Below are 24,512 nucleotides of genomic sequence, written 5' to 3'. Positions count from 1 at the left end.
GAAACATAAATAAATTAAATGGAAATAATACACGGCATGCTTGTCGTGTGCAAACCCATCCATCCATGGTTTGCAAATTTTTGAACCACAAAACCAAAAGCTTATATATTATATCTCAATGAAAATGCTTTTACGTTATTAAATAAAACCATCCATGCATTGACAGACTCTATTTTTCAGCAACTTGAAATAATCCAGAATAAAGAACCTGAAGATCGGTTCATATTCATCACCAAAATCTGGATTACAAAATATTTGAGTGACAATAGCTGGGAGGCCTGAGCGCATTTAATTGGAACTATACAACATCTAAGACACCTCTCAAGTAAGATATAACAAGAGACCACCCCATTTAATATCGTTCCTTATTTAAAGGATCAAAGCCAAAAAGGAATTCCAGGGGCAGGAACCTGGGTATCTCTACTATCTCACCATTAGGCTCTCCAATCATCTGGCTCCCTCAATTTAGAAGAAATCTATCATACTTACAATATTTTTTCTCCTCGAGGGCCAGATCTTCCCAAAAAATTCCTCGATTGTATCAGAAAACTCAAACATCTATGCTATGACCCGATCAAAATTTTCTTCACAAACCAATATTATACGTACTGTCTGAATTCTGTGGATGTATATGGCAAGTCTTCTCTAAAACGACTCCTTGCCAAGACAGAAATAAAATGTAGACCACGTTCCACCAGTACGGCTAAGGAGACGGTTCCAAAACATCGCTAATCTACAGCTTCAAAGAAAAGAACCTGAGGTTGCAAGTGTCCTTTTTCGCACATGGTAAGAACATCAGGCCAGCCGCCAATTACCTTAGCATGAGCACAGTTAATGTCATATGAGAAAAAAGAGGGAAAAAGAAAAAGCAACCCCCCCACACACACACCACCCAAAAAAGAAAAAGAGGCAGAGGGAAGTCAGAACTTACCTTAACAGTTTTATCATCGTACATTATCCAGCATTTCTTGTCGTGACTGTAGGCAAAACAATGATAGTGTTGACCATAATAGCAAACCTACAAAATCCATGGTGATCTTGTCATGCATAATAGCAAGAAACCCAGGTGATCGTGTCTATGAATGCCCAGGAATACTCAAAACCCCAGGTCGACATGTTTTAAATATCAATGACTATGAGGTAACCTCAAATTCCACGGGTCATGATGAATAAGAAATTAACACTACATACCCATGAAAATTCGCCAAACCACTCAAAGAATGAAGAAAGAAGAGTACATACCACTGATACTAAATTATGGGTAGTATTTGGATCTAGACCCCGATAAAGAACACTGATATCTACTTCAGTATTCAGAGCAGCTAATGTCGCTGTGATGTCATCAGCACTCTCACAAGTGTTCTGCCAACCCAAGACTACAATAAAAAATTTGCATACAAGTAAAACATCATGAATAGTAGATCAAGGGTAACGGGCAGGAGGAAGTAGGGTGGTAGGAGTCGGATAAAAATTATATAAATCACCTGTTGTGAACACGTGTGGTGCTGCAGAGAGAAAGCGATGAATGTAATTGAGCTTTCCGCAGCCACCAACATCCAAATCACAAGCTAGCTGATGATTCATTTCAACAACATTCAGAAGTTCATCAAAGGAGCTTTCTGTACACATAACCTGGATAGTGAAGAAAATTGAATAAGAGAAACAATATAAAAGAACACCGTTCCAAAATGAATGATCATCAACGCTAGGGAAAGGCAGATTCTGTTACCTTCATTGTTCGAAGGGCATGGGCATTTATATTGTGAAAGAAGGAAGTGTACTTCAGATGTCTAGATTCCAGGCCACAACTATAGCAATTCATTCGTTCAAAAATGTCCATACCAAAGATGGAATGAACCAAACAAGTGTCACTTGCACAGTCCCACGACCCCATGCAATTGCTTTCCACTGATTCTGTATCAGAAACACCCGAGCTACGAGTCAACGACTTGTGTAGGCAATCAAAAATGACTGCTAGCACTTCAGAGGCATCATTCATCTGGCCCTGAACAACCGCCAAAAATTAGTTGTAGATTTTCTCATAAACACTACAAAAAATCAAGTAGAGAGTAATATAGCTTTCTTTCTTTCTTTCTTTTTAAAAGATGTAGGCGTCAAAAACCAGGGGTATGCAAAAATACCTCTTGGAAGAAATTACTATCAGGACAAAAATTGCTCAGAGCTATTCTCAAAGAAGTGGGGGCGACTGCTTCTCTTCTAGAATCTGCAGATGCCGTGCTCAAGGCAGCAAGGATTTCATATAATGCACAAAGAACACAAGGATCCCCAACATGAACATGTTCAGTCGTAGATCTTCTCAGGAACTCTTCTCGAAACCATCTTAAATGCCATAAGGACTGAGCTCACATAGAACATGACAACCTTTTAGACTGCATAGGCAGAAAAAGGAACAAAGATCTAGCAAAGTGAAGTGATATATAATCTTCTTCTGTCATTCACTCACCTGAATAATCACATTCAGAAAGCAATTATATTCACCAACTTCATTTTTAAGTCCTGTACCAAATACATCTGCTTCCTGCACATTCTCTACGTTGAGTTCATTTGATGGAAGATCATTACCATCTACTTCACCACAGCTGATCGATGGTGTACTGGAACTTGTAATCAATGGCAATTCCTGCTGTTCTTGAAATGCATCTGAGCAAACATTAAAAATATAGTCAGATAATATTGCAGTTACCATACAAAAAAGGAAACAGAAACAAAGAGCCCATAAATGCAGGAAATCTCTAGAAATCTAATCATTCATCCAGATCAAACCAGATTAAAGATTAACAATGAAAAAGTTACAATACTTTATATGGCTTTCTTTAGTTATTAAAAAATTATATTGCGACATTTTGAGACAAACACATCCTGAATCCAAAGAACTCAGTATAACCATGAGACGGGGACTAAACACTTACAGAGTTTAAAATTAAAAATAAGAAATAAATAATAAAAAAATTAATTAACCAGGGTTCCAACTAATCAAGCATATTAGAGAGACAACGGAGCTCTAATACATATAAAAAAAAACTAATAATAATAAATAAATAAATAAATAAATAAAATAAAATAAAAAGGAGCAAATCTATACAGATAAAGATTGTCAAAAAAAGGTATCCCATAAAATTTTTTTTTGCCTTTTTTAATAGTTTCCTGCCAAATACAGATTAACCAAATTAAAATCATAAGCGTGCAACTAAAAGTGGAAAAAAAAAAAAAGACATGAAGGGAACCTAACCAAGGCTCTGGCGTACAGCCTTCTTAAGGTCAGCTTGAAATCTTTCCTCATCATCCTCCGCATGTTGTTGTCCCAAAGTCTTTGTACCATTTTCTTCAGAGAGTGGATTAACTGATTGAATCAGAGTACAAGATAATGCTAGTCCAGTCTAAACAAAAAGATGATGAACAGCGGTTTCATGCCGCAGATTTGCACAGGAATGCAATTGATCGAGTACAAATGGCAAAATTTAATGTTTAATAGTTTCAATATCTTCAATAAGTGAGCAAGAGAATACAAATTTGCACAAACATATCATGCAAGGAGAAATTGACTATAGACCTGAAAAAAGGAATTTTTTATTTTTTCAATGCAATTGAATTTGGGACAGAAAAAACTACTTTAAATTGGAATCCTATATCTTTCATACCAAACTAAACCTCAAGAGGAATAACCCATATCTTTCTTTCCAAATGAGTACTTAAGGGAAATAACCTACACCTTTCGTTCCAAATAGACATTAAGGGGAAAAAGTCAAGGAGAAAACAGAACATTAGAACTTGTGGCATTTGATCAATGAAAATTCATCAGTTATGAAAATGGATTTTGATTATTAACGGTTTATGCTTCCACGCCCAGCATTATTCTGCATGAATCATTTAAAAGAGATAAAACCCAGGACATCCATCATTCACAATCCCCATTTATCAATGCGGAGAAAATAAATAGTGAATTTCAACATAGAATATGCACTCACCACTATCTACTACGAGATTGTCATGATCTCTGACTTGCTCATTCAATTGGTTGTCAAAGGCTACATTATCATTATAAGATTGTGGAGGCTGATTTCCATCAACTCGTTTGATTGCAACCTTGTGTCGTCTACCTTTCCTCCCCTTCTTCCTATCAGAAGGTGGCGGGGTATTCTCTACAATTCCAGCATTGTATGAACCTGCTAAAGAAAAAGAGAATGATGAACCCAACACTAAAAGCCACAGCATCTTTCTGCCAAGTAACTTTCCATCAATGTATACCACTAACTTATAATCACCTGAAACAGCATTTGGCATTGCAGGAAAATTCCTAGACAAGCCGGGAATCGATTCACTTTCTGCCAATTGATCCTAAAATAGCAATTTATAAGATCCTTGACGTATTTTCTAAACTTTGAATGTTGGATACATGTAGAACTAGGGAGTTCCATAATTCACTAAAATAACCAAGAAGGAAAAGAATGACGAAGAAAATAACATTTACCACAACAGAGGGTTTAAAATGCTCTTCAGCACCCTCAACACTGGGGACGAGTTCAATGGGATTATCATGTTCTGCCAGAGCAACTTTGTCCTCTAGATTTGTCTGGGCAGATTTCTTTTGTAGTTCAGCCAGAAGCTTTTGTTTAGCCTCATTCTCAACCCGTCTTTGATACTCCAGAGCCTCTTCTAGCCTTCTTTCATCTGCTTCCAGCTCAATTTTGCGTCTAAGCTCTTCCTCCTGTAGTCTTAAAGCATCAGAGTTCTCAAAAGCAGCAACGTCTACCTTTGCCACATCACCATCAGGTGAAACTTGAACGGGACTGCAACAAGTTATTGACCAAACCATCCACCAATAACAGAAAATTAGCTAGAAGATTTCAGACGTTCATGATTTTATAATAAAACAAATGCCTAAAAGTGATTAATAGGTCCCAGAGAGTGGGGAAGTCAACAGTAATACTTACACTCCATCGACAGCCCCATCATGAAACACATTCTGCTCAGGACCACTGACCACCTGCAGAAATAAAATTATTAAAATATCATTATTCACCAGGAACAACTAAGTTACAAAAACAACAAAATCGTGAACCTAAACTTCTAATGGTAAAATGACAAAACAACCTTAGAGTCCTTGGATTTCCTAAACTCCTTGCTCCTTTTCTTTTCCTTTGGCTTTTCATGTGCATGTCTCGAATTATCACTTCCTCCTTTGATACCTTTTTCTGAATCCAGTGCCAGTTCAGCTAAAAATGCCTCTCTTGCAGCATCAGACTTCTTCGTAGCATCTTTTTCAGCCAAATCTTCTAAATATGCCTGAATGTTATAATTTGATATTTGAATCCATCATTTAGTCCCAAAAGGCTCAAGGAATATTAGTTAACATTAACCTAATTGACACAGACCCTCAAGTATGAGTTCACAAGAGGCAACAATACTGATTGATAATCATGTGCTGAAACAGGCTCGAGCTTAAGTTCCATCTCTTGCATTCCGGAAACATTCCGCATGATACGTGCATCGATTTTGCTAACCTGCATGATCAAATAAAATGAGCAAACAGCAAATACCTATATGTAAAGCAACCATAATTGATAATCATACCTCAATAGATAATTGTTCTTTCTGTCTCTTTATTGCAATTTCTATACAAGTATCAACTTGATGCAAATAACCCTTGGCCCTCCAATTTTCATCTTCACCGGATTCCAGATCACATGACTGAGAAGGCACATTGGCAACAGTTTCCTCATATCCAAATTGATTAACCTTCAGAGCTTCAGCTTCTTTCAAAATATTAGTTACAACATCTAACTCAAACCTACTGCCGATATACATCACATTATTTTCAGTCTCAAGAAGCTCCTCTCTTCGCTTCCTCAGGACTGACACATAACTCTTGGGGATAAATTCAGCCGTAGCTTCCTCCTTCTTGCTCTCCTCAAAGAAGAGATCCTCTACTGACTGCAACGCTTCCTCATAGTTCAAATGCTCACATTTTCTCTCACAAAGGTTCTGCAGAAGGTAAAAATCCTTCTCAAGCATTTGAAAAATTTCCAATTGTTGTTTTGTCTTTTCTTCCTTTGTTTTTGTCCATGATGCTACCTGTTCCCCATTAGAGGGATCTGCATATATCCAAGATAGGAAAGAATCGACATCAGAAAGAACCTCATTTGCAGTAGTATCTTTAACAGTTGCAGCAGGCATATGATCTGTGGCTGCAACCTGATCATTGGCATGAGGGATATCAGACGACAGAAAACACTCGTTTAGGAGGAGAAGTGACGCATCTCCATTGAGAACAAGTTTCTCTTTGACATCAACAGCTTGTTTATCACTCTCTGGATCTTCAACTTGACCAGTACTTTTATCAGAGTATCTACCAATACCACAAGACTGAGATAATTCTTGCAAGAACTTTAGGATTTTTCCAAGCTGAGAAGCGCCCAGAAAGCAAATACATAGAGGTGTTTGGTCCAGACCCCGCTTTAGAAAATGAGATCCAGAAACAATGCCCTGTAACTCATCCATTGCAAATTGTATCACCTTGTTTAGATGGCTTGCAGCAAGGCATTTATGTCCAATAAGTAACTCAAATACCGCATGAATTTTTTCAAGAAGCGTTGTTCGCTCAGAGTCATCAGATACTGGAAAACTATCAGATAATGCAAATCCGCTGTTGCTAATTTTTTCATAAAGCTTGAGTTCATTTAAACCATGCCCATGATTATACTTCTCTGGAGATGAACCACATGCATCTTTGAGAGACTCTTCACATTCTGAGTGATGCTGTAAGTCGATATCCTTAACCAACTCCGAGTCATTGCATTTTGTTTGACCTATGAGTATTTTAGCTGCAGCTGAAACATCAAATGGTTTCCAAGAGCAATTTAGAAGCATTTGACTCCAATCATTGTCAACATTCTGTGGCATGATAGATTGCATTTTCGGCAAAAGGTTACCCATGTGCTCTTGAAGCACATGATGCATATGGGATTCCGGATACACAAATTTCTCATCACATTTGCAACACACCAAAAAATTCCATGTTTTATTGGCATCATAAAAGGACACAGCTTCTGAAATAACTTCATTTGCCAAGGTATCCTTTGAAGAACTAAAATGAGTCTTAAGATCACTTATCTTGATCTTAAGCAACTCTTTCTTTGATTCTGTACTCAAGGAATTCCAAAAAGAATAAACCCAATCCCTACTTTCACGTGAAGAGCCATGTTTCCGCACATTGGCGTGTTTCCGCCGCTCACCAACTTTTGTACTAGACCCTAAAGATGAATCCAGGGTCCGATCAGCTTTACCTCCTTCGTTTTGCATTTGAGGCGACTCAAACTTCTGTTGCAACAGCCTTGCAGCAGCAACACGGACTTCAATCTCCTTCCTTCGCTCCTCAGGCGTTTTCGTTGCCTTCTTGATTTCATTTGCCCTCTTAGCCTGAACCAACGTTGCCTCCATTGGGTCCTCTGTCACTTTTCTAATCGGAATCAACCTAAATTTCTCCTCCCCATTACCCAAGTTCTTCATCCAAGATGATATCGAGTATATGTTTGATTTTTGAACTAAATGCCTCAATTCAGTCTGAACGTGTGTAATTCGCGCTTCTGCAGTAGGTATTTTCTGATCCTTTTCATCTTGCAAGCTTTCTTTAGCGGGATCGATTGGATTTTCAATGCCAAGGGCCCGCTCACACTCTTGCACCACCTCCTCGTACTCCTTAGCATCATTTGCACCCTCGTAAAGCAAATTTGCATAAAAATGGGAAAACTCAATCGAGTTTGGTGAGAGCTCGACTGCTTTGCGAGCAGACTCAATCGCATTCTTCAAATGCCGCTGCTTCGTATTCACGTCCTCAATAACCGATGCTAGTTTGACACAAATAGTACCTTGAACCCGATGAATCAATGCAGAGTGAACAGAGTTATTAATCTTGGAGTTCAACTCCTTCATAAGCCTAAGTGCCTTAGAGTGGTTCCCGCGCCGAAGCACGTTAAGAGCCCGCTCGCATTCGAGTTTAATTGTGGAATAAGAGAAGCCATCCGATTCATTGACAGACACCGACTCGATCCTACTTTGGTTGTTACAACTTGCCTTATCAGGTATTGAACTCTTGTCGGCGGCGTTTGGTAAACTCGAAGCATCAACGGCGACTCCACGAACCGACGGAGATTGTTTAGAACGCGGATCAATGTTTTTCTTCTTGCGCCCCATCAAGAACCTCTATAGTGATCCAATGGACATGCATATAGAAAAGTTTACACATGCGTCTACCGATACATCAAGAATAACAAGAATGAGCAAAGACACCAAGAATAACAAGAATGAGTAAAAGAAACTAACTCGTAGATTGAAGGTAGAAGAAGATGTAGGAAGGGAACACAGTCGTACACGTACAGATTCCGGTGGCGGATAATGCAGAGAGATTGCCGTCACCGGAGAAGACGATGGATCGTCAAAGAAATCAAAAGGCGCAAAATGGATTGGGCGGGGAAACAAGTAGAGTGGTCTGTGTGTTTTTGTGGACGCACAGACACATACCCTTCGAGGAGGGAGAGGGAGAGAGAGAGAGTAAAGAAAACAATTTCATCAAAAGTGGACTTACGGCGCAGAAATGTATTTATTTGCACTCTTTGGGGATTCTGATTAAGATTAAAACTCTCAATTATGACTTAATTAGTCTTAAACCACAAGTAAATTATTTATAATTATTCTAACAAAATTATTATATGCATTATTTTCAGCCAAAATTATGACCACGTCTGTCATTGCCGTCGCTCCCTGTTTATTTAACTATATTTAATTATGTAAACATTTTCATTTTAACCATAATTTAATTAATAGAATTTTTTTTCCCCTAAAATTGATAAAATTAACCGTAGAAAAAAGAGTAAATAGTTAATAATTTCATAATTTAAGAAAATAAATAAAATAACAACATTAAGATAAGTTGTCTTCCATCTTTTGCAAAAGTAGCCCACGATGGAAAAGACAAAATTTTGTCTGCTACAAATCAAAAAATAGTTCCTTTTGGAAAAGTTGAAACCTCCTTCCTTATAATCACTAGCAAATACCCAAACTCCACAGCTTTTAACTGAATTTTTGTGCTTTCAACTTGAATATGGACAGATTTCTTCCCATATCTGACTGATCCAAAAAGTAATCTAAATACAATTCATACGGAACTGAATTTTGGCTGTAAATACGAAGTTTAGAATGGAGTTAGAAGAGGTATTGCTATAACAAATGCCTCCTCTCCACATAAGATTGGTGCAACAATCTACCTCCCTACACCGCACCAGAACATCCAGAAAGGTAAGCTACAAATGCTAAGTGTGTCCTGGACTGCCTGCCTCACTACACAAGATCTAGCGACCCTGCATCGCCATCCCCATTCAGTCACAATATCGATTCCGAAGGGGCAGACACCTGAAAGAAGCATAAGGTCCAAAAATTGTTCATGTGATCTTGCACATTTCGACCAAGGAATGCGTGAGTTGGGTGACCAGTGACTTGCATGAGCTCACAACTGAATCCCATGTCATTCATTTGCGCCTCAGTGCAACAACTGAGAAGCAAGGTATGAGTTTGTAAGGAACTGCAAGTAGGCACGTTGGGTTGTAAACCCGCATTAAGCATAGCATGGTATCATTCCCATACCATACCATACCATAAATAGGTTCATGGAAAACCCTGTTCTTCTTTTGCATCTAAATAAATATACCTTCTGCCTCTTCAAGTAAATCACAATGGACTAATACTTCCATAACTATGCAGCAAGTCATTTTATCTAGCTCAAAGCTCGACTATTGGATATAGTAATTCCTTGCTTTTGCTTGAAGAGCAATCATGATATTGTAGGTTACCAAATTTGGAACACAACCCTGATCAACCATCCTATAGTATAGCCTATATGCAACTTCTAATGGCCAGCTTCCCCAAGCAGTTGATCATAACACTGTAAGTAAATGTATCCGGAGTGAGGCCAGCCTCATGCATCCTCTCATACATTCCCATGGAATATCAAGAATGCTAGATTTAGCATGAATGTCAATGAGCGTGCAGTAGGTGACTCCATCAGGTTCACTCCCTGCTTCCTGCATTTGTTTGAATACATCAACAGCTTCTTGCAAGTAGTTTGCACAATCATAACAATGAATTATACAATTACATGTTACAACATTGGGCTGACACCCATCCTTGATCATTTGATAAAGCAGTCTATTTATTGCACCAAACTGTTTGGCACGATTAAGGAGGCCAATCATACTAGTACAAGTGTGTCCATCATGTCTAAACCTAGCCATGCGCTTTAATCAATTTAAAAAAAAAAAAAAAAAACAAGAGCAACAGAGTGGTAATCTACCCACTTCAGAATTTGGTTGGCCTGGTATGCATCTATTGAATCGTTCAATTTTCCAAGAGCCTCTTCAGAAACAGGGCCAAGTTGTTGCAATACGCAAAAAACACTTTCCATAACATATGGGGCATTAAAAAACAGTGGAGCGATTGGTTTCATCTTATTGAGCTTTTAAAATTATCTGCAAGTTTTTTCAAATTCTTGGAAGACTTTGTGAACTATGGAACCTATGGCCAAAGCTGTTTGAATAAACTCTTGTTCTCTTAGGTATAGTCCTTTAATTTATCACAATTTTCTGAGGAGATATTATGAAATACCACTGACTTTCGCATCCTAGCCTCTGGAACTTGCTTTGAGCCTTTAACATAATTATTGAATTGCTCAGCCTTGCAATTTGGACCATGATGGTTACTACTACTTTGAGGCTTAAAATCTATAGGAATGTTCTCTCTTCTTAGATGTTTGATTTTTTAAGGTTTCACAGAAGAAATGGACCGGGCAAGATCAACCATGCAAATTTTAAATGAGCTAAATGTTCAATCATAGTCAGATAAGGGGACTTTAGAATTCACAAAGTCAGAGAAGAAGCTCACAACCATAGTACCCATCTTAACAATCTGAGTGTCAATATTTGGTGAAATGCACTCATCATCCAAAACAGAGCTAAGGCTACTGGCATACCTTACACATTTTGTTCCCCTCTGGAGATTGGGGCCGGTGTTTGTAACTTGTTGTATGGAAACTGAGAGATCAACGTCGTCAGTTTCATGAGACATAATTACTTTTGTTGCATTTTCTGCAATTAAAGCTTCCTGAACTATTGGCTATCAAGGTGCATCCTTTTGTGAGGGCAGGATTTCACTACTACCATTTTGTCCCTGGGAAACACAAGTTTCGTCTAAAAATAAAGGATGCTCACGGGTTGAGTTTGGTCAGGTTGAAACATTTTTTAGACCCAACCCAATTGTACAGGTCGTAAATCTTTTTGAACGTAAGTAACCCTTATTAAATAATGAATCATACTTAACTATAAAATATTTGGATTTGATTGGTGCAGGTTGTTAAGTTCATTATTTATTTCCAAACAAAATTTTCAACCTAAGCAACCTTATTAAATAATAAATCATACCTAAATTAACTAGAAAACATTTAGATTGGATTAGTTCGAGTTGTTAGGGTCATTGTTTATTTCCAAATATTGAGTCAAGACTTACACTTCATTTCAATATATATTTTGAAAAACTACCTTCCAAATAGAGAAAAAAATAATTATGAAATTAAATAAATTTGAATTAGTTCGGCTCAACCCAACTATAGTACCCTACATTGAGTTTTTTATTTGAACCTATCCCAACCTAAGTTAATTGATAACTCAAACCTAACCATATGGATTAAATTGAATTGATCGAGCGAGTTCAACAGATCACCCCATTTTGTGTAACACCACAAAAAAAAAATGATCTGTCCCAGTTTGAAACACTGTCAATCTGCTTTGCTCGCAACATAATCACTACTTGACGATCTGTCACGAGTTCTTCAGAAAACCACTAATTGACGATAAAAATTCAGCCTAGGAATATAAAAATTCAACTGACGTAATTCAATTTCATCGATGGATGATACGAACAAACTGAAACATGAACCAACACTTTCCACCACAAATAAAAAAAGCATAATCAAACCAATCTAATCAATTCCAAAAATGGGACCAAAGACGACCTAAAAGAGTACTGAGCAGCCATTAACGAACCAAAAATAGAAAGCAAATAAGCTCGTTCTGCAGAAGAAGAGAGCGCTAAGAGAGAGAGAGAGAGGAACCTGAAACTTGAATGGTTAACCATGGATTAGAGCTGAGGAGCGAAGTGAGAGGCAGGTGGCTGAACCTTCACCCATCTCCGCATTTTTTTCACCTCAGCCTGTCCAGCTTTTTTCCTACGAAGTTGGACGGAAAATAGGGGGCGCGGGCGCGGGCGCGTCAGGCCGTAATGTAAACCCTGATGTGGTTCGCGGCTGTTCACAAAATTTGATCATGTGACACGTGTCAGTGTTCACGATCCTCACGTCAGGTGCACGGACACTGGATTAAAACTCTGTTAGTAATTTACGCGAGTTATTTTTAAGTAAACAAGAGAAAGGGATTTTTCATTCGGCAAGGATTCTATTCGGTGTCTGCACCCCCAACGTAATTACTGTGAGGTCAGACCGGACGAGACACCTAAAAACGCGGTCCCGTAATTATTTTTAATTAATTGTTAATATGATTGTTTGACAAATTTTAACTAATACACTTACAATGAATATCTTCAATTATTTTAATTATTTGCTATTAATATTTTATTAAATTATTTTTATTTTACGTATTAAAGTAAATTATTCAATTTGAGTATTAAAAGCTAATTAATGCGTAATATAAATTTATTTATTTATTTTATTTTATTGATTAATTACTATAACAATATATTTTTAATGAGTAATGTTGATATTTGCGTCATTAATCTTGTCTTAACCCTAGTGGCCTTCTATTTTGCTTTAATTATCTCTAAAATTCTATATTGCGTCATATTTCAATTACGGCCCAATTTGGGCCCAAAACTCCCATGACCCATTTTTGGGAAATTAGAGTGTATCCAAAAGTAGAGCCCAAATTGAAAAAATAACCGAAAATAAAAATGATTAAAAAAAAAAAAAAAAGCCCAAATTAATGTGAACTCCATTGTTTGACATTATCTTAATTTTGTTGGTTTTATTACAAAGGGTTATGGATTATTGGGACGAGTCCCACGTTGACTAATTAAGAGAAAAAATATATGAAATACTATTTATATTGACAGTAAAATTAAAAGTAAAGTTATGAGAGTTTTATAGTCGAAGTGAGTTATAATTTAAAAAAAAATATATAAATAATTAGCGTCGAGAAGTATTAATCGGTGGAGTTTCTTTTGGTGAGAAAATAACGTTTCTTTATGTATTATTTGATGATATTTGGTAGATTTACAATCTACTTTATTAAAGTAACCAAGTTCGTGCACTGTGCACTTTTGTCCAATGACAAAGGAAAACGGTTCTCAAGATAAGATTCCAAATAATTGAGTAAAACTATAAGTTTCACTTTCCAACTTTTATATTTTATATTTGTATCACGCCTTCAAAATAAAAATAAAAATAAAAATTAATTATTAATTCTAATTTTTATATTTAATAAATTTATGACATCCAATAAAATTGAAATTTGTATTTAACATACATTAAAATATGTGAGATATATATATTACACAAAATAAAATTTTACACTATAATAAAAAGGAATTCGAGATTAGAAAGGGTATTTAAACCGAATATTATACATATATGATTGTAGTTTTTATGGGAGTGATGGATAGGTAGAATATAAAATATAATTAAATGTGTCCATAATTGTAAAATTAGAATCTTAGGGTTTAGGTAGCCTAAATTTTATGAATAATTTAGGGGGAAGGGAGCAGTGAGCTTTACAGTTTAAATGTTTGAAAAAGATAAAGAGATAAAGTGTAGCGTTAGTAAAGGTGAAAGGATTAGGTGTGGTTGTATCAGAACGCACTTTATGGCGGAGTAGCCCAGGTTGGCATGCTACAAACCACCAACAATTACCAAACATATCACCTTTCTTTTGCCCTTCTTTTAAGCCATACCACACACCAACTCCATTCATTATGGCTACTACGCCATTTTTCATGCCCCTTTTATGCTAAATATCTTAATTTTGTTGTTTCCAATGCCCTTTTTGTTAATTTTTTTTATTTTTTTATTTTTAAAGATAGTTTAGAATGAGAGGATTATTGGGAGTGAGTCACGTGAGTTAATTTGGTAGAAGATTATGGGTTTACAAGGGAAGCTATGTTGAGGATTATTAGGAGTGAGTCCACATTTGTTAATTTAGTGGAAGATTATGAGTTTATAAGGGAGGAATACATCTTCATTGACATGCCTTATGAGAAGTGTAAAGTAAAGTTATAAGAGCTTATGTTCAAAGTGAACAATATCATACTATTGTGAAGATTCGTAATTCCTAACCAGCTAAATTTAAATCAAAATTATAGGATCAAATTGAACGTAATTTAATTAATTTAGTTCTTATAATTTTAAAGTTTTTAATTAAATCTCTAGGTAAAAAATACAGATATATTTCGTAAGAGAATTTAAAAAGATTATGAATAGAGTAGGGCGTGGATTTCACGCTCGTGAAGCGCGAATGTTTTCGATTGGCGGAGGCAAAGGCCGGCGCCGCGCCAACCAAGGCCAACGGGATCACGGACCGCGTGCTGTCGTTTGTTGCTAGCGAAGCAGGTACCACGGTCTTGTACGGGAGATGCGTGTTTGGATACGGAACCTAGCGCCATCACGTGAAAATCCTCTGTTTTATTTGTCGCTTACTTAATATTTTATATGGTTTTTCCGACAGGACACATTCTCCTACCAAATCAAATCCAAACACGTGGCTCCGGGGTCCACTCTTTTGCCCTTTCTTTCTCCCTTATTCTTCTCCTTTTTATTGCCATTTTCGATTAAGATAATACTTTTCAATGAATTTGTTTATATCAGTTTTACTTTCAAATTTTATAATTTAGAAAAATTAATAAACTATAACGCTCAACATGGTAATTGATTTTAAATTTCATTTGATGTTTTCTTTTTCAATTTTATTTTAATAAATTTGTAAATCTTAACCATGGAATATAGATTATATTAATCCGTAAAGTAAACCTATTATTTAAATTATAATGAAAATTACTAGTTTAACAATTATAAACATTAAATATCAAATTATTAATAGAACGATAATTGATGTCTATTTAATAATTTAGGTTCGAAATGTCAGTTCAAAATTTAAGACAAAACACATCCAATATCAACAAAGAAAATAATATTTCGATAGCAAATATTAATTTCAACAAAATTATTTTACTTCATCTTACATGTTCAAATTGCAAGTCGTATATAAATAATTGGAATTGGATTTTCCTAAATTTCTCAATTCTGTCTTTGACTTCAAGGTCATACCCAGTCCAACACGTCTTTGACCATTTGTCCAAACCATCCAGCTTTATTGAATTATCATATATCTTTCTTTTATTTTAAATTTAATATACAGTATTCTTAAAATATATATATATATATAATTATTGAGATTGTATCATGTGTATTTAAAAAATGGTTATAAATTAATTAAATACATTTAAATTTGATACTTTCAGACAAGTTTCAATGATAGTTATTATTAGTTTGTTTAAAAAATTCTTTTAAATTTTTAAGAGTTTCATTAATATTATATTTTTTAAAAATTGAAAATTACTCTTACCCTTTGTGTTATTTTTAAAAATTACCCCTTCATAAAAAAAAATCAAGAAAATTATTAATATATATATATATATATATATATATATATATATATATATATATATGAAAACCTTATATCAACCTTTCATCAATTATGAAATTATTTTTAAAATTGAATGTATTTTTTAGTTTAGGGAAGATTTTGAGACAAAATAGTATTTTTTATTAAATTAACTTTTTTATTAATAGACTGTATATAATAAATATGTCTCCATATCGTGTTGGCCTTTTGAGTTTTTGACAATGGAATTAATTTGTTTGCATTTAATATTTAAATTAAGAAAAGGAAGCGAGAGGGACAGAGGAAGCTGGAAAGCAGTAATAATGCAAGCACCACCGCCGAGTATGGGCGGCCTTTCAAAAGAGCCCTAAAGTTTACGTTGGAAATTGGAGGACGCCTTTAGATTTGCCTCGATATACACACAGACCACTGGAATCAATTTCCCCTTTGCATTTCCATGCTAATTAAAAGATACTTTAAATATTTATAAGAAACTTTATCCATATCTATTCCTTCTAAATTCTACAATATTTATTTATTTATTTTTAATAAAATCTATGTAGGTTTTTAATTATTATAATTTTCTATTTAAATAATAATTAAATGAACTTAGGGAAAGCAAAATGTCACACATTAAAGATGATGATCCCATTTTATAAATATAGTGGTTGAATTAGAAGGGTAGGTACAACCATAAATATGCATGACTTAGATGACCAAACTGCAATATAAGCATGACATCTCCCTATTTCCCAACCATCTTAATTTAATATATTACCTAATTAGTACCTAATTAAAATATCAAATAATTATATTTGTTTTCCGTGTTCTTAAAAAAAAAACACATTCATTAGTTATTAGCCACTTTAATCCAGTACTTTTTGTAATAGCTCAAGCTCACTGCTAACAGATATTGCCCACTTTTATCGGTGGCCTAGAGAGTCCCATGTAGATGTCATTTTCTGTATCTCACTCAGCCCACGACTGGCCATATCTTTTCATTCTTCCCTTCATTCTCTTTCTCCCCTCACTCACACCTTTCTCTATTTCTCACCCAACCGTACCTCATCTCTTCTCTATCCCTTCACGTTCTCCATATTCGTCCATTCCCGCGCGCGTGCTCTCTCTCTCTCTCTCTCTCTCTCTCTCCTCCATTACCTCCGTTAACGCAACATAACCACTTTCAGTTTCTTCCTTCTCTGCCTTACCAGTCGCACGCCTTTGGTTTACTTTACTCAGTGATTATCCGGATTGAAGTTCTTATCCTGTGGATGCCTAAACTAGGGCCTGAATCGAGTGTGTTCATCTTCTTCCGGTGAGAGATTAGGTCGAGTTCCTGCGATTCAACTGCGAAAAGCTGGACCAGAGTGTTCGACTACAAATACTGAAGCCGGAACTGAAGGCATCTCAATCATTCTCACCATTGCTGCTGCAAATCAATATCTGGCATTCGGATTTGAGTCTCACATAGCAGTGTGGGTATTTTCTTCCTTCGCGCCTTGCTTGTTTAGTTCTTGTTGAGGGCTTCAACTCTGAACTGTTATCAATTCTGAGTTCAATTCCGTAGATATCTTCTGCTTTTCGTGTTTTATTATTATCATAATCCTTTTTTCTTTGCATTTTTAATTCTCGTATTTTAAAATCTGAAATAAAACTTCAATCCAGAAATGGGTAGGGGTAACTTTTTTTTTTAATAAAAAAATATATTGTGCAGGGCGCGAAACCTCTGGTCGAAATAAAATGATAAAATATTGTAGGGTTTATTGAGAATGAGAAATATGCCTTTTCGAGTTTCGAAGGGGAATGGGAATGGGAATTTGCTGCAGATTAAAAATATAAATTAAAACATTTGTATCATTTATTTTTTAAAAAATAATTGTGAATTTTAATTCACATATACTCGAGTTTTAAATTTTCATGCTCATACTTAAAAAGAAAAAAAGAAAAGAAAAAAAGACAACGAATTTTCATGTGAATGTAAAATTATATTCATCCTTCCAATAATTTTTCTTGGGCGAACCAAATAGAATTGCCGTTAATGTTGACCAGTACATATTCATTTCGTACTCTTTAGTTTCCTTTTAAGTTTGATATTAAACTCACATTTCTATTTTATCAGTTCTAAATAATTCTCATTAAATGCTCTAATTTAATTACCACTTGAATAAAAAAGGGAAAAGAGAAGATGAATGCATCAAAATGACCACATTGAGTGGATATATTAATGACATTTTTTTTTTTTCATTAGAGTTCTGGTAAGGTTTGAAGTTTTGGACTTTCTATAAAGCTTACTTAATGGGTGCTTTAATATTATCTTAATCAACTGATTCTACTCCTGCTTTAAACGCTACATGCAGTTGCTCTCTGTTGCTGCAAATTTGTGATTTTTGGAAGCTGGTGGGAAACTTCTCATTTTCTCCTCCAGAAACCTTCACCGTTGATAGGCTTCAAACTCTCGCTAACTTTTCCAGCTTCGTTTGCTGTCCTTTTGTTGCTTTAGGTAACTTTAGAAAACACTTTCTTGCCCTGTATTCGGTTGTTTGGTTTGAAGTGTCTGGTGACCATTTTATGTTTGTGGGCAGAGTGAATTAGTGATTTTGAATAGAGGTTATAATTTCAAAGGAAAATGGAAGAAAAGGGCGAGAAGCCTGAGGTTTTGGAGGCTGTGTTGAAGGAAACTGTGGACTTGGTAACAGATCTAAACAATTTATTCACCATTCCTTGTTATTATCTGGGAGTAATTCCCTATCGCTCACTTTCAGAACCATGTGATTGCAGGAAAACATACCCATCGAGGAGGTTTTTGATAATCTGAGATGTAGCAAAGAGGGTCTTACCACAGCGGCTGCTGAGGAACGGCTTGTAATTTTTGGTCACAACAAGCTTGAGGAGAAGAAGGTAATCAATGTCTCCCCTCTAATATTGACTATCTTGTTATGTAGCAATTGAAGTGCTAATCACGTTTTGCTTCTCATCCTGATATTTTTCAAGGAAAGTAAATTCTTGAAGTTTTTGGGGTTTATGTGGAATCCCCTCTCATGGGTTATGGAAGCTGCTGCTATTATGGCCATTGCACTCGCAAATGGTGGAGTAAGTGTTTATCTCTTTGGTTTAAACATTCATTTCTCTCAGTATATCTCATCTTGGAATGTTTTTGGAAGATATTTACCATCTCTCTCCTTGTACAAAGATTACATGATACGTTCTTGCGCAGGGAAAGCCTCCTGACTGGCAAGATTTTGTTGGTATTGTCGCCCTGTTGCTTATCAACTCAACAATTAGTTTTATTGAGGAAAACAATGCCGGTAACGCTGCAGCTGCTCTAATGGCTAGCTTAGCTCCCCAAGCCAAGGTATTTCTAATTCCTTTATTATTTCGAGCGGTAGTGCAACCATATGTCCAAGTAATGGGTCTACTTCTCCTCCTCCTCCGACAAATTATTATATGTCTTATTTAATCTTGTTCTTTCCGATGTATGTTGATAAAAGATTCTCCGAGATGGAAGGTGGAGTGTGCAAGATGCTTCGGTTTTAGTTCCTGGTGATATTATAAGTATCAAACTTGGGGATATAATTCCAGCTGATGCTCGTCTTCTAGAAGGGGACCCATTGAAAATTGATCAGGTAAGATCATGTTTGCTGACTTAATGTATACACTTTTTTCATTATGGTATTATTTTCCCAAAAAACTAAATTTTCTAAATTCGGCTTCGAATTTTGCAGTCTGCTCTTACAGGCGAGTCTCTTCCTGTTACGAAAGGTCCGGGTGATGGCATATATTCTGGTTCTACTTGTAAACAGGGAGAGATTGAAGCGGTGGTCATTGCCACTGGTGTTCATACTTTCTTTGGCAGAGCAGCTCACCTTGTTGACACCACTAATCAAGTGGGACACTTCCAGAAGGTAAAGAAGGCTTTTGGTAAATTATATTCCGTGTAGATTTATTTTATTTATTTAGATTATTTTTGTGTTGAATAAGGGTATGTTTAGAAGTCATCTTTAGAAACATAAATCAACGCAGTTAATTTTTTATATTTTATGTTGAAGCTTATTTGGTAGGATAGTTTTCAAGAACGACTTTCATTACAAAAACAGCAGGATTTTGTTATCAAGTATAACATGATTTATATTATATTTTACAGTTCATTTTGAGGAAGTTTTAGAATTATACCGAAACCAATCCTAATTTTCCCCCATTCCTTGTCTTGTAGGTCTTAACTGCAATCGGGAACTTCTGCATATGTTCAATTGCTTTGGGGATGATTACAGAAATTATTGTCATGTACCCAATTCAAGATCGTGAATATCGTCCTGGAATTGACAATCTTCTCGTGCTTCTGATTGGAGGAATTCCCATTGCCATGCCCACAGTCCTCTCTGTGACCATGGCTATTGGCTCTCATAGGTTATCTCAGCAGGTTCGCTAGGATTCCAAGATTTCCTGTTTTGTATAATTCAACTATGAAAAATGAATAATCGAGATATTGTAATAACTACTTTTAGGGTGCTATCACAAAGAGGATGACTGCAATTGAAGAGATGGCAGGTATGGATGTGCTTTGCAGTGATAAGACTGGAACACTTACATTAAACAAGCTAACTGTCGACAAAAATCTTGTTGAGGTCAGTAAGGAAATGTAGTTTTGTTCAACGTATTTAATTATATATCGTTCATCCCACTAACACTAGGTCATTCAAAATGGGATATCTGACTTGAAAACTTTAGGTTTTTGCTAAAGGAGTGGATGTGGATACTGTGGTTCTAATGGCAGCCCGGGCATCAAGAATGGAGAATCAAGATGCTATTGATACTGCTATTGTTGGGATGCTTGCTGACCCAAAAGAGGTTTCAATGACTTGTACATGTTTTGTTGCAAGTATTCATTTTGTATGTAACTACTCTTGAGTGTAATATGTTCGTCTATTTCTTGTATCTGAAAGGCTCGTGCCGGTATTCAAGAAGTACACTTCCTTCCATTTAACCCTACTGATAAGCGGACTGCATTGACTTACATAGACCATGAGGGTAAAATGCATAGAGTCAGCAAAGGTGCACCAGAGCAGGTATATATCTGCCTTTTAGGTTATTTTGATGTTTCTTTTTTTTCCAATTAGAATGAGAAAAATGATTAGTCTCAACGCACAATACTGTTTTCTTGTTGATTATGATCCTAGATTTTGAACCTTGCGCACAATAAGTCGGAGATTGAGCGCAAAGTTCATGCTGTGATAGACAAGTTTGCAGAACGAGGTTTACGCTCTCTAGCTGTCGCATACCAGGTATTTAGTGTCTCAATTGTTGACTGTTACTTGTAATTAATTTAATTTTATCTTATATTTTTACTGTTTTTGTTATCATTTATACACACAGGAAGTTCCAGATGGTAGGAAGGAGAGTGCTGGAGGTCCGTGGCAGTTTGTTGGCCTTCTGCCACTGTTTGACCCACCAAGGCATGATAGTGCAGAGACAATAAGGAGGGCCTTAAACCTTGGAGTGAATGTGAAGATGATTACTGGTACGTATTTTTTTTATAGCCATTCTGTTAATGTAGGGAATATACTGAATATCATAACCTCTGAACTGGGGTTAAATATGCTTGCATATAGTTTTTATCTAAGGCATGGATTTACCTTGGATGCCATTGTCCTCTGTTTTTTGTATGCCTTCAATTTAACCTTGGATGGAGCGTCAGGCTATTACCTATTTGTTTGATTGAGAGTAAAGCTATAAATGAAAGACTAAGAGGGGAACACAATATAAATGTTAGGCGACGGATATGTTGATTTCTCCATTTAAGAAAAATCCTAAAACGTGTTTAACTAGTTTATTATGTTCGTTGTCATGGACCTGGGAGTAGTATGCCCTAGCTTATGTGCTTCTGACCGTTTTTGCTTTTTAGGTGACCAGCTGGCTATTGGAAAGGAAACAGGACGTCGCTTGGGGATGGGAACCAACATGTATCCCTCATCTGCTTTATTAGGTCAGGACAAGGATGAGTCTATTGCTGCTTTACCTGTTGATGAACTGATAGAAAAAGCTGATGGCTTTGCTGGTGTTTTTCCTGGTATATTTTCTATCTTCCAATGAGTTTTCTTCATTTCTAAGATATATAGTTCTTGAAGTCATGACATTCATACAAGTAACATGCTCTTGTTGTGTCATTGCTATTGTTCAATCCAGAGCACAAATATGAGATTGTAAAGCGCCTGCAGGCAAGGAAACATATCTGTGGTATGACCGGCGATGGAGTAAATGATGCCCCCGCCCTTAAAAAAGCAGACATAGGCATTGCTGTTGCTGATGCCACCGATGCTGCTCGTAGTGCTTCAGACATAGTCCTCACAGAGCCTGGTTTGAGTGTTATCATTAGTGCTGTTTTGACCAGCCGAGCAATCTTTCAGAGGATGAAAAATTACACTGTAAGCAGATCATTTTGTATCTCATGTTTAGCTTTCTCCATTCTCGCTTGAAAAGTTACTATTGATGTTGCTTCAACTTCACTTCCACAAATTTTTCAAGTATGTATTACTGTATTGTAGTAATCTTCTTCTTCTTCTTCTTCTGTTTTTTTTTTTTTTTTAATATAAAAGATGGAAGAGGTATTTGATGATATACTTACTGAATTTCTGTATGTGGCAGATATATGCAGTTTCAATCACTATTCGTATAGTGGTAAGTAAATGATGGTTCTGCTCACATTCGAATTCCTGGCATCTCTATATTCTTTCTGTTAATATTCATTCAAGTGTTTTCTGATATTATGGTCTAGAAATGTTTTCATCTTGTATGTTGCTTGTCAACAGCTTGGTTTCATGTTGCTGGCTCTCATATGGAAATTTGATTTTCCACCTTTTATGGTGCTCATCATTGCCATTCTCAATGATGGTTCGTACTTCCTCTTCTATTTCTTTTTTTCTAAAATATGTTGCCATTAGCATCATATAAGCCCCATCGTGAGTCTCCTCTTAGGTTAAGTCGTAAACACTGCAAGTTTCCAACCAACTTATATCTCCTTGTTAAGATGTGTGAAACTAGCAATTTCCTTCAATGCTATAAATATTACTTGTTGCAGCTTCTGGTTAGAGTATGAATTTCTTAAAAGATAATTGGCTTGTCGTAGAGAAAATTGCAAATGTTTTTCAAGGTCATACTTTTAACAACTAAGAACATTCTTCGATTAATTGTTGGAACTTTGATAATAGGTACAATAATGACTATATCTAAGGACAGAGTGAAACCATCTCCTTTGCCTGATAGCTGGAAGCTGGCGGAAATTTTTACAACTGGCGTTATACTTGGCGGCTACATGGCAATGATGACTGTCATCTTCTTTTGGGCAGCCTATAAGACCGACTTTTTTCCAGTAAGATAGCTGCATTTGTTATTGAAAAATTGCATTAGAACTCTATGATTCGTGTTGACAGCCAACAGTAGTGTTATCTTGTCAATTGTTTTTACAACTAGTGATCTTCTATGAGGTTGTTTAGCCATTTATTTGCTCTTTTTCAGCGAATCTTTGGGGTGGCAACTCTTGAGAAAACTGCTCACGATGACATTAGGAAACTTGCCTCCGCTATTTATCTGCAAGTAAGCACTATAAGTCAGGCTCTTATATTTGTTACACGCTCTCGAAGTTGGTCTTATGTGGAACGTCCTGGACTATTACTGGTTGCAGCTTTTCTGGTTGCACAGCTGGTGAGTGGACTACGAATAAACTTCAGTACAGAAATTTGTTTGCCAAGGTTATGATTAGAACTGAACTGGTTTTTCCTGAACAGATTGCTACTTTAATTGCTGTTTATGCAAACTGGAGCTTTGCTGCCATTGAAGGAATTGGATGGGGTTGGGCTGGTGTAATCTGGCTTTACAACATCATCTTTTACATCCCACTTGATCTTATTAAGTTCTTTATACGATATGTTTTGAGTGGGAGGGCTTGGGACCTTGTTATTGAACAAAGGGTATTTCTCTCTCCCTGCTGAGTTACATCATGTGATTTTCCTGTTACTTGTGTCGTGATCAAGTCGTGTCTTGGCATGTAGATTGCCTTTACGAGGCAAAAGGACTTCGGGAAGGAACAACGGGAGCTCCAATGGGCTCATGCTCAAAGAACACTACATGGATTGCAAGCACCTGATGCCAAGATGTTCCATGACCGGACCCATTTCACTGAGCTCAATCAGATGGCTGAAGAAGCCAAAAGGAGAGCAGAAATTGCAAGGTATGCACCGAACCTGAGGAAGTAATTGTTTTAGATATACATTTTTCTTTTGCAAGGCACAACATCAAGATGGTTCGATTATAAACCTCTCAGGATGGAAGTATTTCATATTTAGAATAGAAGGGCTTAGCTTCTGCATCAATATGCTTCATTTCTCAGTGTTCTTCTTGGGCTATTTGTTTCAGGTTGAGGGAACTACACACCCTGAAAGGCCATGTTGAATCAGTGGTGAGGCTGAAAGGACTTGACATTGATACAATTCAGCAAGCTTACACAGTGTGACACAACTCTAGCTGTAAATTATGGCAACTGCGTTAGTTCTAAAGTGAAAACTGCTGTACGAACAAAACAAAGTTTTTCGTGTTTAATATTATTCTAAATCGTCCTAATATCTATTAACAAATACCTAATTCACTTGTCTCCACCCGTCCTTAATTTACCGAAACTTTTCCATCACGTAGTTAACTCGAGAAAGCATTTTTGTGTTTCTTGAGCTCAAAAGCAAAATGATCTTATAACTTTTAGAATAGCCATTTTTTTTTTTTTTTTGAGTTGAACAC

The 24,512-nt window shown here is 36.2% G+C and overlaps 2 protein-coding genes and 1 pseudogene across 3 annotated transcripts; 1 reads left to right on the top strand and 2 right to left on the bottom strand.

The window, feature by feature from the left end:
• Positions 1-190: 190 nt before the first annotated feature.
• On the bottom strand, positions 191-8,606 carry LOC111779748. Of its 2 annotated transcripts, XM_023659870.1 has the most exons (16): positions 8,341-8,606; positions 5,593-8,220; positions 5,394-5,522; positions 5,113-5,304; positions 4,953-5,005; positions 4,490-4,808; positions 4,284-4,356; positions 3,987-4,184; positions 3,251-3,361; positions 2,465-2,661; positions 2,142-2,357; positions 1,730-2,005; positions 1,485-1,632; positions 1,243-1,376; positions 932-1,018; positions 191-815 (listed from the first exon to the last, which is right to left on the bottom strand). In XM_023659870.1, the coding sequence occupies exons 2-16, from the start codon at positions 8,209-8,211 to the stop codon at positions 729-731; spliced, it is 4,839 nt and encodes a 1,612-aa protein (XP_023515638.1). In that variant the 5' UTR covers positions 8,212-8,220; positions 8,341-8,606; the 3' UTR covers positions 191-728. The 2 variants fall into 2 exon arrangements, with proteins under 2 accessions (XP_023515638.1, XP_023515639.1); XM_023659871.1 differs by having other exon boundaries at positions 3,251-3,343; positions 5,593-8,606.
• A 790-nt stretch (positions 8,607-9,396) lies between these two features.
• Positions 9,397-12,335, bottom strand: LOC111780561 (annotated as a pseudogene).
• Positions 12,336-16,761: 4,426 nt separating this feature from the next.
• Positions 16,762-24,370, top strand: LOC111779937 (ATPase 11, plasma membrane-type-like). Its single transcript, XM_023660141.1, has 23 exons — positions 16,762-17,206; positions 18,089-18,231; positions 18,314-18,420; positions 18,510-18,629; positions 18,723-18,821; positions 18,946-19,083; positions 19,220-19,354; positions 19,454-19,633; positions 19,942-20,148; positions 20,234-20,353; positions 20,457-20,576; positions 20,672-20,794; positions 20,906-21,010; positions 21,102-21,246; positions 21,631-21,795; positions 21,912-22,150; positions 22,371-22,403; positions 22,535-22,616; positions 22,934-23,094; positions 23,241-23,426; positions 23,510-23,692; positions 23,774-23,952; positions 24,138-24,370. The coding sequence occupies exons 3-23, from the start codon at positions 18,358-18,360 to the stop codon at positions 24,232-24,234; spliced, it is 2,880 nt and encodes a 959-aa protein (XP_023515909.1). The 5' UTR covers positions 16,762-17,206; positions 18,089-18,231; positions 18,314-18,357; the 3' UTR covers positions 24,235-24,370.
• Positions 24,371-24,512: the final 142 nt, after the last annotated feature.

Source organism: Cucurbita pepo, chromosome LG18 (assembly GCF_002806865.2).
Source record: "Cucurbita pepo subsp. pepo cultivar mu-cu-16 chromosome LG18, ASM280686v2, whole genome shotgun sequence".
In the NCBI taxonomy this organism is placed as follows: Eukaryota; Viridiplantae; Streptophyta; class Magnoliopsida; order Cucurbitales; family Cucurbitaceae; genus Cucurbita; species Cucurbita pepo.
This window is presented reverse-complemented; position numbering and strand designations above follow the sequence as displayed.